The sequence below is a fragment of the Pomacea canaliculata genome, linkage group LG1 (assembly GCF_003073045.1).
Source record: "Pomacea canaliculata isolate SZHN2017 linkage group LG1, ASM307304v1, whole genome shotgun sequence".
In the NCBI taxonomy this organism is placed as follows: Eukaryota; Metazoa; Mollusca; class Gastropoda; order Architaenioglossa; family Ampullariidae; genus Pomacea; species Pomacea canaliculata.
Window position 1 is genome coordinate 8,813,938 of NC_037590.1, and position 15,332 is coordinate 8,829,269.

The following is a 15,332-nucleotide window of genomic DNA, read 5'->3' on the forward strand; positions in this document are numbered from 1 at the left end:
TGCTGCAGGAATGAATGTTTAACCCTCTTAACGTGATAGGCCACGATCACAGCTTTGTCAGGAAGCATGGGGAAAGGCGATTTTCATTACTTTTGTTGCAAAGTTCAAGTTTTCTCCTTTCCAAAAATGTATAGGTTTCTTGGTCTTATGTTTACCTCAAAAAAAAAAAACCTTCACCAATTATCATCTTCACAGTCTTCAGTTATAAGCCAGTCGTTGTAATGTTATATTTTTATATGTTGTGCTAAATAAATATTGAGTATTTATGATCATTGCCTTAAATTGAGCAAATAAGTGGATAAATCAAACTATTTTAAAAATACTTGTAATGCTTATTGCCACTGCACTGTATGTCAACAGATATTTGCACTAGTTTGAGTTTGTGCAAGATATTTGTATGTACATCACTCTCTTTAAATTTTTAAATTTTTTTTTTCAGCTGCAAACACAAAATCTTGGTCAACCATCTTTTTGACAGGTGCACTGCTTGCTCTCTGCTTCCAGATGCTCATCATCTGCATTCATAAAGTCTAACTCGATCAGTACAGACCAGTCAAAAGAACTGAGCTGTAGCTAGGAAGACCTTCGCATCTGGTGATGCGAACTGTATAGGAAGAGCTTAGGCATACATGATTTCTCCATTTTCTTCCGTAAGTTCTGAGGGGGAAGAAGGAATTGATAAAACTTGAATATAATTGCAGCCGACAACCAAAAAAGTTCCATTTATGCCACAAGTCTCAGTAAGCTGACTGTAATAACGTGTTCTCAGCCTCTAGAAGGGCCTCCAGACATAGGTGATCATCTTCCTCTTCCATTTCATCAAAATCATCTCTGAAGAAATAAGCTGGGAGGATGCTCTCTGGAACAGGAAATTCTGAAAAAAAAATCATGAGTCATTCACTATTTTGATTTTACAGTCTCTTGGATTTTGATATTTCTGAACTGACAAATATTTTTACCATAATTGTTTTTCAAAAGTGGAGGAACTACAGTTAAACCTTTCAACTTAATTCCTCATTAAAAAAAAAATCAACAAAATTGGTTTCTGATCATGTTTCTGCTGACAGAACATTAAATGGTGAACAATAAACTCAAGTAATTGCAAGACCACACACACACAAAAGGAAGAACTAACATACCATGTGATTTGAAGTTGACTGCCTGACAGTCTGGATCGTAGCATTTTTGGTACCAGACACCCCTTTTTAAGTCCACAACAAGTCTGAAAAGAAAAGCAAAACTATACGAGGTAAGAAGTGGAAAGGAAAAACAAGTCTCGGCCATTCCTAAAATGTCATTTACACCCACATTGGCTGCAACTAGTTCTTTATTAAGCTGGAATAGATGAATTAAAAGATAATGATGAACTTAAAATGTAAAATCCTGTTTGTGTATTTTCAACTGAGTCTTCCAGTGTTGTAAAAAACACTTGATCCCAGTGAAATAATTAGGACCAAAATACTGGAGATAACCTGACCTGATGTTGTTGCTTTTGTGCTGGCGCTGGATGTTGTAACAGAAACGATAACCTATTATGTCAAAATTGAGAGTCTCATGAGTGGGAAAGTACATCCAACGTCGTATGACCCCTTTTCGGTCATCCATAGAAACCAGATCAAAAATAAATTGATCAACCTCAGGATAAGGAGATGTTGAATATCCTTCCAGGGTTTCTGAAAAATCATCAGAAGCACTTTTAAAAATATCTATTTGTTGTCCTACATTAAACAGATATGAATTAGTGCTAATTATTAATTACTAAGGGATACATAAGACATAAATGGGGCGATAAATAAAATTTCTAAAAAGGTATATTTCAAATAATAGCCAAACACCCTTAGCAATGGTCTCATTATCTATAAAAATGCAGTATCAGAATAAAAGTATGCCTAATCAATTCTCTACAAAGTGAATGACAGTCTAGCTTTATGCATACACTTTCTAAAAAAAAAAAAAAAAAAAAAAAAAATAGTCTCACAATCAGTACCTGCATGAATTTGGGTTTCATTCAGTTTTCTTGAAGGTTTTCTTTTTGAACGTTCCCCTTCAAATGATATCACCCTCACTTGATCATCATACCTGCAAATCCAATAAATTTCATGGCATGTGTATGCATTGAAAAAAGAGAACTGGAATCTTGTTCATTGTCACTTATTACTGACAGTCTGTTCAGCATGACTTTCAACACCAACTTTAGTTGGTGACTGAATACCAACTTTAGTTGGTGACTGAGGCAGCTGACACTATAACTGTTTGGGCAGATTGCCTTTATGGGAAGTGTTATAATGAGATAATCAGTCCATATGTAGGCTATTGCCCAGCAGATTGTCTTGAAAGGTGCTAATTGTTTTTGGTTGTTGCTTTATTTTTCACCTCTATCATTCCCGCAGTCTTTCATTATTTTGAAATTCTTCAGTCCCTAGAGGTTGAATCTGAGTTGCATGTCTTGGCTTGCCAATCTTCTTCAGATGTCTGTGAAACTTTCCAATACATTGTGTTCATTGTCAATATCTGCTCCAGGAAAACATTAACAGGAAGCATTTTTATGCCATGATGCAGCTGATATTGTTAGTGATGTGTCTCAGATGTGTCATGATGTAGCTGATCTGGTTAGTGATGTCTCTCACAGAGGATGTGTCATGATGTAGCTGATACAGTCTGATGTTTCTCATGGGATGTGCCATGCCCATCTGGATACCATGTAGTGGCCAAATGTGTATCACAGCATGAGATTTGTCATGCTAAATTCTAGAAGTCATGTAAAGTTATGCTGAAAATGATGATGAACAGACTGAAACAAGCTGAAGAGATCATTGCAGAAGAACGGGAATGTTTTAGGATGCAGTACTACCAAGCCATTTTCAACATCTACAAATATTTGTGTATGCATTTGTTCATATGGACAGAAAAATCTCAAAGAAAAAAATGTATGAAAAGCTTTTAAATTTAGTTCCTAAGACATCCTACTCTGGAGATCCTTCAGCACATTATTTTACCTGTGATGTACCCTGCACCTGTCTCCACACATCAAGTCACAAGTGTAATTGATACACCTATGAAAAATAACCTTACCATTACAAATTAAGATTAAGTGTTAAACAATGTCTCATAAATATAGATTATATACTTATGAAGAAAAAAAATGTCCTCATAACATGAAACAGTTTTCATGTCTTACCTCACATTAGCTATAAGTGAGCTCAAGAAAATGGCATAGTCCTTGCTTTGATCATCCTTTTCCTTTGGAAAGAAAATATTTCCAGAAGACACTTCAAATGGATTGTTTTTCCCCAGTTTGCAAGACTTGTAGAGACGAAAGTTACGGTTCTTTGTGTACACACCTAGAAATGTTGTATTTAATAATCAAACGTGTTTGAGCAATTGTTTAGCTGATTCTCTGCATCCACCAAGCTCTTTACAATTTCTTGACATTTTTCAATTAAAAGATGAATAAAACAACCAATCAAAAAAAAAAAAAAAAAAAAAAAAATTATTCGTTGATCTTCAAATGCATAAAGTCACAGTTTAATAAGTTTAACAATATATTAACATGAAATTGAAGGAAATGCATAGACCACTTACCAAGATCTGCAAAAAAGATATTTTTGCCATGCTTGTTCTTGACAAAAAGTTGCTGGAGTTCTTCAGCAGTAAATTGTTTAAATAGAGAAAGACATCCACTACCTCTTTCATTTCCTTTAACATTATCTACCTCTGTGCCTCTTCTATCATCTGAAGTGTTACTACATAAACATGTGGTGCCCTCCACTTTGCCTCCCATGCTTGGTTTCTCTTGACCAGTTGAAAGTTGGTGTGGTGACATTTTATTATCTTGGAAATAGTGTACCTGGTTATGGAAACTGCCATTAGACTGATTACTACAGCATTTGCTATCTGGTGGTATGCTAAGAAATGAAATGCTTCCTTGGAAATCTGTCTTCACAAATTCCTTGAAAGACGGCCCATGTGTTATCTGTTCTTCATCTCCATCAGAAACAGGCACTTGTTCTTTCTGGATCTCCAACTGAGAGACTGCCCAAACACCATTAAACTCTGATGCCTGTGGAGAATTATCCTGAGAAAACAAATGATCTTCCAGCTTCCAGAAAATTTCTCGTACAAAGTTGCCTGTGAAAAATTTTTCACCATAAAAATCAATCAAAAATACCAAAAATTGCACGTCCCCCTCATAAAAACATTCCACAAAACACTACACAATATAAAGCATAAAGAAAACAAAACAGTAGCAAAATAGTTCAATGATTTGATCTTATACTACATACTCCTGGAAATTTTTGTTAACGGTTTGCTGAGCATTATATAAAGTTATATATTTTATAGCATTCTCAGCATGGAGTCTGTGCTTATTCCAGTATTCTTTCCTTTGCTGTTTATTTTTCATTTATTCTCATTACTGTAATCATTATCAGTAGATCATGATGACAGAAAGATGACCCACCTGCACTGATGTTGTCACTGAAAACAGCATTATCAGTCTGGAAAATGAGGTGTCTACTAAATTTTGATTCTGTGCTGCAATGGAACAACACTACTGAAATAAGAAAACATCATTTCAGTCTGCAATATTTGTTGTTAAACTATTTGATATTTCTTCTGATGTTTTGCTAGAGTCATTTTAGGCAAAGCATATTCAAACAAAGCATACATTTAAGTGTGTGCATTATTAAGAAGTGGAGGTTAATTAGCGGTCTCCCTCCGATCGAGACAGAGGTCGTGCTTGTCTTATGTCTTCCTCATAATTTTCTCCAGAAAGATGTTGCAAGAGAGTAAAGTACATTATAAGGAACAGTAGTCTAATCATTCCTAATCTCATACCTTGCATCAAGATCAAGAATGTCGCTTTTGTCACATTGTATTTGAAACATCTCTCTCAGCCAGACACACACATACTGGAAAAAAAACCCCCAAAAACAAGAACAATTAGTCGACTATTTAATGTCTGTGTTCACCAAATGATTCCATAGTGAGGCAAGTTACTTGGGAGCCTAAAATAAAATGACCTTGTAATCATTTGTCATTCCAATGTGTTATCTATCGTTCATTAATGTCTTTCAAACTTTCCAAAGGAACTCTCACTTATAAAAAGATGGATATTATTAATATGCTTCAGCTTTCTTTTTTTTTTCATTTTTAGGCACCCATATTTATTTTCTTAAATTCTTTCAACCTCTTTGTATCAAATACTTAAAACTCACTCTTATGAATGTGTCAACCATGGCCTCTCCATCAGCTCTGGTGTTTAAATCTCTCTGGAACTCCAGGTCGAAATAAAGCTTGCATACTGCACCTGCAGATTTCAAATGAAACAGAGATCCTCTTTTTGAATTGACCCTGGGACTGAACTGAGAGGAAATAAGGCTATTCAAAGCTAGTATGATGTGAAAATTATATTTTTCATGAACATCTATGTGGTTGTATAGTTTGGTGCTAGGTCGGCCACCCTAAAAATCTTCCCAGAAATGCCCACAAGGCATTTCTCATCACTAGGAAAACATGAAACTTGGGAAATTTATAGTGATTCCTAGCAGGCAGCCTCTGCCTTGAAAAGGTGAGGAGGCAATGATGATTAAGAGGAGGATGATGATGGTGGTGGAAGTTGTGGCAGTGACAGTAATAGTGGATGCAGTTATAAATCATGCTCACCCTCTGGAATAACCTCATAATGATATCTCTGTAACGGATCAAGTTGCCTGGAAAAGCATCACACAATGCTGCTGTTAGTGTTGCATTTAAATGTTCATTAGCATTAGCATATGCATAGTTTTAGACATTTAACTGCATCTTGCATGGGAAGATTGCAAGAAGAAAACTGGCAGCTTTGGCATATTTTCTTACAAACAATGAAGACAATGAAGGATGTCTAAAATCATTATGTGAGCATTTTCTATGCTTTCCAGTACTTTTTTTAATATTCCTCACTGCAATGATCATACAGTCACCTGGGACTACCTAGAAATTACACATAACTAAAACAGATGTATATTATTTGTTTAAAAAAAAATCCACATACATATAGTAATGCCAAAAGACAGGGTAGCTTGTAACCAAGTACTTTCGCTGCCCTGTGTGTTTCTGAAGCTCTTTGGATTCAAATGCAAACACATGCAAGTCCTGCAGTTACAATAATTAAAACAATTATGAACAGAACAAAATTAAATTTTAATTTATCAAAATAGTTTGAATAAAAATTTTAAAATTTAAAACAGCTTCAAGTCTTTAAGTTTATTTGCAAATAATGTAACTAAGGAGAACATAAATTCTGGACTGTACAGAGTGAGTGAAAAGTATGATGTAATTGTGTGTTCAAAGATATTTAAAACCAAAATGAATTTTAAAGAAACTAAGCAAGATGGAAGAAACATTTTTAAAAAAGGTGGTAATAGAATGAGAAGGTGGAGTGGAGACAAGAGCTAGAAATCACTGTGGAATACTGTTACCAAAGCTCTTGATAAAAAGAAAAAAAACAAAAAACTCTACATAACTCTGATTGTCCATGTGAGAAGCTGAATGCATCTTGCTGTCGAGAGAAAATTTTCCACTGAATTGATGGACCCAGTATACTAGAAATTCACAAAAACACAAAATAGTTTCAATTTAAAATACAGATGGCTAATTACTGTGTAGATACCTCAAGATACCTATGATCTTAAAAAGTTAAACCCCTTGGATGTTTTTCTAAACATGAACTTGTTATAGGTTCCAAGGCAAGACTTCAGCAAAGACTGTTTAACATATGGAGAAAATAACTTACATGCACTAAAACAGTTCCAGGCCTTAACCAGGTAGTACTGATATAAATAATAAAAGCAAGTCTATACTATGAAAATAAGTCTTCACAATACAGTTTATTGTCTGCAGGAAATAATAGTAGTTATTGTGACAGCTGTAAAAAAGAAAATTACAAAAGGGTAGTAAGAATTTCTTGTTTGATAGAAAAGTTCAAGCTAAGTACAGGTTCGCTCTATTTTCTTTTCAAAATACAAAGGCAAAGAGCACACACATACACAACTGCAGATACACAGTAATTTTCATCATATAAAATTCTGTGTACTAAGAAAGGTATAATGAAATGAATTATGACTTGATTACCTGGGATGAAAACTGTTAGGAATCTTCTCTTTTTTCATTTTCTTTACTTGTGTTTGAAGAGCTTTAGTGATAGCTAAAGCATGTCTGAAAATGCAGTGAACAAGGTAAACATGCAAATGAACTAGGAATTATAGTACATGTTCCAGTACTTAAATCAATCATAATGATCATACAATTAGGTTAAATTTTTGCACCGTCATCTGAAGACAAACTATTTTTTTTAAAGGCCATTTGACATTCTTTGCATATTTAAGAGTATACCATGTATATATTATTATGCATATTTAAGGCACCATACAATTTACGCCTTTGTCGTCTGTTAATTTTTCTTCGAAATAACAATTTAATTAGGAGCAATGTCCTTAACAATATTTTGATGTGAAATTTTATGTTAAGAATTATTATCATCTATTAATCACTGTATCAAGTTTATAGAATGATTATTTAAATTGTAAAATTAAATATGTACTTTTACTATATATATATAGTCTCACTTTTTTGTTTTGACGCCATAGAATTTTACTGGTGGGAGGCTGCATTCATTTATTTCCGCCATAATCGGGATAAATACTGATTCAACCAAAAAATAAAATGCTACACTTATCATGTTTATTTGGCGTAGTACATTGCACCAACTTAATTCAAGACGATACAGGAATCCTGTTATTGATTAAACACATCAACGAATTTTCTTTAAAATATCTGAGAGATCGATGATCGCTGAAAAATATGAGTTTCAAAATGTCCTTTCTTCTAATTTTAGGTCCAACACATCTAATAACTTAAAGCATTTACGTATCTTGTGTAACTGAATCTCCCGCTGTTTTAGCTCTTCAACTTCGGAAGTACATTTGGCTCTTAGTTTGTGAGCATGACTTCCCCTGGATTGAGGATCCATGCCTTTCAGTTTATGACGACAGACCAAGCGTTATGTCTTTAGGCAAGGACCTTAGTCTTAAAAGCATTATGTCGCATCTAACATCGACGGGAATTGAAAAAATTCCATCAGAACCTTTTACAGAGGCGAAGAACACAGTCACACGAAACGACCTGGTGGCAAAGTTGATCTCTACTTTTATTGGTCTTGCTGCCTCCTTCACCATTACATACTTCGGCGTCAAATGGCTTGTAAACGCAATGGACCCCACCAGGAAAGAGAAACAACAGGCCAAAGAGCGAGTAAGGGCTTTACTGAGGGCTGCTTAAGTAGTATTCACCATTGTTATAAGTAAAAAAACAAACTTAACAACGGACTTTGTTCCGAGGGAAATTTTAGCACCAATCTCTGATCGAACTCACAGCCGACTGACATTATAGCTGGACGTGACCGGAGTCTGATGAAATAATGATAGCTGGGGTCGGAAATAACAAAAGAATATGACAAAAAATTATAAATAAATAATGTAAAGAAACGTGAATGATGTGTACAGACGTAAAGTTTTGAACTTTAAAAAAAAAAATTTTAAACAAAGAAACGAAAGTAGAAAAAAAAAGATCGCCTACTTCTCCAAAATGCACATGAAGTGACCTTTTGAACAAGGTTGGAAAAAAGCTTTCCAGAAGGCATCTAAATTAGATGGAGTGTGTTCTAACAGAACTGGAAGGTATGGAAAGCAGGTTTTATTCTACTGTCAAGGTGGGAAGAATTATTTCGACATGCTCAAAATATATAAGGATTTTCTGATTTTCAGAACACTGAGTTAAGAAAAGTAGGATAAACACTCTTTGTCTGTCATGGAAGTTTTCCAGAAATGTGTTGAATATTTCTAATTCTGATTCGAATTTCTAATTTTATAATGTTTGATGGTTGGAAAGTCAATTTCCCATGTATAAATACTTAAAATAGTTAATCACATTTAATAGTCAATCACATTTAATAGTTAATTCTATCACTTTAAGTGAATAGACTGTTTCAATGTATTAGTTATCAACACAGAAGCTTTTGAGATTTCATTAAAAAAGGCATGGGAGGATGATGATGAAGAGGAGTTCTTGCTGATGCTGTTTTTGGGATGTACTAAGGTATATATTATAGACATCATTTTTGTAAAAAAAAAAGAAAAAGGACTGTACAAGCAACTGTCACATTAGGTATAAAATGTAAAATGACTTGTGTAAGTAATTCAAATTTTGAGATGAAAATGCAATTTTGTTTCAGGCGCAGAAAATGTTGCACCAGCTTGGAGTGGACAATGTTAAGGAGGTGAAATAATTTTTTTGAAAAGTGAAGTCTGAACTTTATAAGGAAATCAAGGCAAAATGTTGTACTCGGTAACATTTGTTGGTGATAATTGATTATTCAAGATGTGAAAAAATGTTAGATAAAGAAGTTTACATAAACATAAAAATTTGATGCTGAAAGTGGGTAAAGGATCTTGAACTGCCTAATCAGTAGTTCAGATTTTTACAGACCATGTTTCCTTGTTTGCAGCTGTCAGAGTATGAGTTGTGTATAGCCTCTAATCTTGTTGACCCCAAATCCATGGATGTAAGCTGGGAGAACATTGGTGGACTGGATGATGTCATTCAAGAAATAAAGGAGATGGTTATACTCCCTTTCAAGAGAGCTGACCTTTTCAGACACTCAACACTCCTGCAGCCTCCTAAAGGTGCTCCATCTAGGGTTGTGGCTACTATCATTTACTTTTTTTTTCTAGTAATACTAACTGGCCACCTAGTACATTCTTGTCAAATGAACCATTTTCTGTTGGTAATCATACAATCAGCATTACTTGTAAGTCTTATATTCAGATCCTATTTTCATGGCTGTCAGCTGATGCATACATCAAATACAAGTTTTGTAGTTTGCATAATTTGCAATCAGGTATGAGTTTAATGGCAAATGAATGCTATAGTATTCTTGACATGGTTGTACCTGACAGGTGTGCTACTGCATGGACCTCCAGGCTGTGGCAAGACCATGATTGCCAAAGCAGCAGCAAAGGCTGCAGGTAAAATCTATCCATTTTCCCCTTCTTCCCCCCCCCCAAAAAAAGCACAAAAACAAACCTCAATCTGTTTAAGAGTATTGACCATATGCTTATCCAAGCTCATGTATCAGGAAACACTGACTATCAGGAAAGATTTAGGAGAGAAGATATATTTGCTTTTTTCACTAGTTGATTTCCTGATAAATTTAGGGCGATCTGGTGGTGCAATGCTTAGTGTCTGTCCACCAATACTGTGAGGGTTGGTTCTCCTTATTTCAGCTCTCGTCTTGGTCATGCTATTCTTTCTCTGCATGTGGCATCTGTTTACAGGGCTTGCTGCCTTGCCGTGATATTACCTGAGTTGCTGTAGTATGAAACTCCAATTCCCCTCTTCCTGATAAATTTGTGAATGTTTTTTGACATGGAGATTTTGGATTGTTATTGCTTGTTTATTTTAACAGGTGCCCGGTTCATTAACCTGCAGGTCTCCACACTAGTTGATAAGTGGTATGGAGAGTCACAAAAACGAGCTGAGGCAGTTTTCTCTTTGGTAATAATTTTTCCTTTCCCTCCCAGCAATCTTTTTAAACAGCAGTTAATTGTTCCCCCTGCTTTTAAATAATGAATACATGTTGTATGTTCTTATGCCTATATGACTTGTGCTTTGGTAAGTGTTAGAATACACCATCTACTTAAAACAATCACACACACAAACAAAATGACAAAAAAAATGTTGATCCTTGATGGGATATAACTCCCATAAGAACCTTTAGCTTCATATTTCTGAATTGAATATCCTCCCTTAACCTGTTCAAATGGCAAATAAAGACAAACAGGGAAGATGGACAAACTGATCTAGAACCCAATGAATATAAAGACCAGTGAACACTGTGTATAGAAATATATTTGGATAGTCTATTAGATACACCTAATATTTTTTTAATTTGCAAAAAGGAGTAGTGTGCTAAGAGTGACTCAGATAAAAAAAAGTTGATTTTTGCATGTTTCTAAAACCATAATTGTATTTCTTTCTTGCCTGTAATATATTGTTTATTGAGCCATTTTAGGAGGATTTTATCAAATTGAGCAGATATCTTGTGCATCAGGGTAGAAATGTCAGTCTCAAGTTGTCATTGTTTAATGCTTTGGACTTCCTTGTGATTAAAAATCCACAGACAGTTTGAAAAGCACATCAAGCACATGTCATTAACTTTGTGGGTTCAGCAAACTCACTAACACAGCAGGATAATAATAATAGTAATAAGAGGATTTATATAGCGCCTTTCCAAAGATTTGCTCATAGTACTTTACATATATCGTAATAGACTAAATCATCAACAACCATGTATCCACATAACTAACAGACACACTTCTACGACATACACTCGATGTGAAAATGTGTGCAATTCTTTAAAAAAAAAAAGATATTTTTTTTTTTTATCTTTTCTTACCAATAGGCAGTCAAGCTACAACCCACCATAATTTTCATTGATGAAATTGGTGAGTTATTTTACTGCACACTCAGAACATTCATTTGTGTTGTGTGCTTTTGGCTTTAGGATTAGAAAAATTCTGTTCATATATTAGTGGGTTGAGCTCAGGGGCTGAATGAAAAATATAAATCTGTGGTAAAAATCATAGAATTTTGCACACAGATAACTTGCAGAGACCTCATGGGTGAGATGAACACTAACCCAAGTGCAGAATATTTTTCAAATCAAAGTGGTGAGTTCATCAAAAGATAATAGTTCCTGAAATTTGAGCATCATACTTTTCGCCTGAAGATTAAGAAAGAGAGCAAGACCTCATGTCATGCAACATCAGGTAATCTTGTTTGAAAAATGAGCTTGTTACATTGGAAATAGGCAAAGTTTTTCTTTAGTATATAATCATTATGTACTGGCATAATCATTGAACATTTTTGTGGCAGATTCATTTTTGTAAAAATAATCTTGATTTTCAGATTCTTTTCTAAGATCCCGAACATCTACGGACCATGAGGCCACAGCAATGATCAAGACACAGTTCATGAGTTTCTGGGACGGACTATTGACTGATCCAAATTGCCATGTCATGGTGATGGGAGCTACCAACAGGCCACAAGATGTGGATGCAGCCATTTTACGTAGGATGCCCAGCATGTTCCACATTGGGGTTCCTGTAAGTGGGCCGACACATTTATAGTACATGTATTTAAGGCTGAAGGTTTTATCTCACAATTTATTAAGACTTAAGCTCATGTTTTAAAAAAAAAAATATAACATATTTGTCTTTAACTTCTTCTTAATATCTCCTATGCTGCATCCGGGCATTTTGCATTTATCAGATGAGTTATTTGTAATGTGGATAATGCATTTATTTGTGTAAATGAAATGCTTTACAAAGAAATTGCATGTTTGATTGTGATGGATGTGATATGGTTTCTTTTTATCTTTTGACAGGGTCGTCTTCAACGTAAAGCTATATTGGAGCTTATTCTTCAGGATGAAAAGGCAAGCTTCTTAGATTCAGTTATTTATTTGTGCACTCATTCATCTTGTTATAAGTACAATATTATTTCAGTAAAGAAACTTATCATACTGGTATGATTTGTGTGGCGAAGAATATTATTTGCTGGTTTTTACAGGATCTCTTCTGCTGATGTACACTTTTCAAAATTCACTAGAAAAACTTATTAAAATAAATCTGAGTTTGATAGTGGGATGCTGACTGTATTGTAAATTATGTGCCTCACTAGGCATGTAAGTCTATGCAGATGATAATGACAGCAATTAACAAGAACTTCCATTTCAAACTTGTGATTGACAATTGAGGATGTTAGTAAATGTTGCTGCTTTCAATCTTCAGGTGGAAAATCTGAACTACGATCATCTTGCTGAACTAACTGAAGGCTTCTCTGGGAGCGACTTGCATGAAGTCTGCAGAGCAGCAGCTGTTAGGACTGTCCATGACTTTTTTTCACAAGCAAGTGAAAGCTTGTAAGTAAAAACATACTTCTCTTTTTTGCCTTTAATTTCAAGTGAGATAAAAAATTATTTTCTTATCAGAAAAATCAAACACTTCTTGCCCACACAACACACCTTTGGGATCCTTTAGGCTGCAGCATAAATGTGGGTTAGTGCATGTAGGGGGGACCCTAACCCTTTCCTTTGGCCAACAAACACCAAGCTATATATATGGGTGAGGTAAATAGGTGAGAGAGGCAAATTCTCAGTTTGATATGTCCAAAAGGATAAATCTAAAAGAAGTTATGTTCCGTGGGAGTCAAGGAGTTTCACATCACTAAGAACACCACCTTTAGCATTCTTAATCATATACATCTTGATAAATATTTTGGGAACAGATGTGAGACTTTGGTAGTTAAACTGAGCAAATTGTCCTTGAATTATTGAGCAGGATAAAAAAAAAATCAACACTCATTAAGTGGCGTTAATAGCTTGTTTTCTGAGATTGTCCTACTCTATCACAGTGATGAATCTGGCAGTGACGAGTTACGCAGCCTGACTATGGATGATCTGGAAACAGCAATCTTAAGACTGAAGGAGACCAAGTCCATAGCAAGGACTTCTGTTCCCTTTCCTCTAGATTGATAAATTATTTAAATGGACTAAGTGCTAGATGAGTGGAGGTTTTGTCTGATTTCTTTAGGAGCCCATAAGAATGTGAAAGATGTAGATATTTTTAAGAGAACAGTGATGTGTTATAGTCTGTTTTTTTAATAACATATCCATTATTCCTTGTGCTGTTTTATTTCCATATACTCATATGTGTCATGGTTGTGTCTGCAGTAGTCATATTGCATGTTAGAATTTTTCTTTCTGTACCACATCAGTAGAAAGAATGCGTTAATGGCATAAAATGTGTGATGTTTGTGTAGATGGCTTGGTTCTACCGTTTGAATATGGAAAAGCATGAATCAAAATTGCTTATGTTCATTTACTTGCTTACTTAAGGAATCCTTGTATGCATTAGTTCATAAAACCTGAATATGTGGGAAAGTAGGACCTTAATAATGATGCTCAATTAAAGAGAACTGTACAGGCTAGAAAATAATTGTCATCACGTGCAGTATGTAGAAAAATATGATAATGTGCACTATGCATAATGAAGGTTTGCATTGCCAGTCTCTATACCTCTTGCTTTGTTTGCTAGAAGTTTCAGAATTGGGATCTTCAGGTCAGTGAACATGCGTTTCTCTAACCTCTCCGCATTCTTTGTTTTTTTTTAGGGGGGGGGGGTAGAAGGGGATGCATTTAATGGTTTTATCCTCATTGAAAATAGCAACAAATGAGAAAAAACTAAATGCTGTGTTGGAGTAAGCTCATCATTTACTCATTTTGACATTTGAAAGGAATTTTTAATGAAATTCTTGCTTTCTAATGCATTTTTGTCTTTTATGCACATTACAGGTCTGTTAACATCATCCAAGATGTAAAAGAAAAAAAAAAGCTCCCCACTGAGCAAACATTTGATAGTACTTAGTGAGATATTTGATAGTACTGAAGGTTTTGCAAGTTTTTTGCACACAACACACTTGTGGGTTAACCACGTGGCATATTGCTGTACCAGAATAAATGTTGGAAGCCATTGATTGCTTTACTGAACTTTTCAGCCACTGGGGTATTATTACCTTATTTTCATTTTGAGTAATTTTTGATAACAAGACCTAATCTAGCGTGCCTTGGGAAACCACCCTAAGGTTTTCTACGTATAGTGATGTAAATAGTAGGCATTTAAAAGTCTTGACAGGTTGCCTAGTAATGAGCTATAGTCATGGATTGGTGACATTAGATTTAATATTTATTCTTTGCATTCACCAGTATGTTTACCACTGATGCTCTTGGTGTACTTATGTACTGTCTAGCTTCCGCTAAATGATTGTAAGTCTGCTTAAACTAAATATCTTCTATAAAAAAAATTTTATGTAATGAAATGGTTAAAAAAAAAGTCCATACATATTGGCAGCCAAAGTTAGTTATATATAGGTTTAACATTTTGTTCTGTAATAAGTACTGAGTGATTTTTGCTGCTTATTTGTTACACAAATATGTTCAATATGTTAGCACACAATGAGAATGGGTACAGACAAATTCAAGCTTATTTTTTTAGTAATCTGTATTCAGAGTTTGATTAAGGAAATTAAGTGTATGATTTTTATCAGACTGGATGTTAAATCTTCTTGTGGTGTGCACGGTGTTTAATAACTTGATTACTGTTTAATATGATTGCCTCATAAAGAACTTTTATTAAGATTGAAATAAGTATTCTGAAAGCTTGATAAGATTTTTTTCA

General features: G+C 34.6%; 2 protein-coding genes across 2 annotated transcripts; one reads left to right on the plus strand and one right to left on the minus strand.

Annotated features, from left to right (window-relative positions):
• Positions 1 to 72: 72 nt before the first annotated feature.
• LOC112567298 (DNA-directed primase/polymerase protein-like) lies at positions 73 to 7,951 on the minus strand. The gene is made up of 14 exons (XM_025243942.1): positions 7,605 to 7,951; positions 7,111 to 7,194; positions 6,503 to 6,581; positions 6,032 to 6,132; positions 5,665 to 5,711; positions 5,217 to 5,308; positions 4,837 to 4,910; positions 4,460 to 4,533; positions 3,583 to 4,128; positions 3,179 to 3,341; positions 1,988 to 2,079; positions 1,478 to 1,673; positions 1,140 to 1,222; positions 73 to 874 (listed from the first exon to the last, which is right to left on the minus strand). Exons 1-14 carry the CDS (start codon positions 7,715 to 7,717, stop codon positions 738 to 740), a joined length of 1,881 nt encoding a protein of 626 aa, XP_025099727.1. The 5' UTR covers positions 7,718 to 7,951; the 3' UTR covers positions 73 to 737.
• Positions 7,952 to 7,971: 20 nt separating this feature from the next.
• LOC112567321 (ATPase family AAA domain-containing protein 1-B-like) lies at positions 7,972 to 15,195 on the plus strand. The gene is made up of 10 exons (XM_025243970.1): positions 7,972 to 8,289; positions 9,269 to 9,313; positions 9,542 to 9,719; positions 9,993 to 10,061; positions 10,502 to 10,590; positions 11,498 to 11,540; positions 12,004 to 12,200; positions 12,482 to 12,532; positions 12,888 to 13,018; positions 13,510 to 15,195. Exons 1-10 carry the CDS (start codon positions 8,041 to 8,043, stop codon positions 13,628 to 13,630), a joined length of 1,173 nt encoding a protein of 390 aa, XP_025099755.1. The 5' UTR covers positions 7,972 to 8,040; the 3' UTR covers positions 13,631 to 15,195.
• Positions 15,196 to 15,332: the final 137 nt, after the last annotated feature.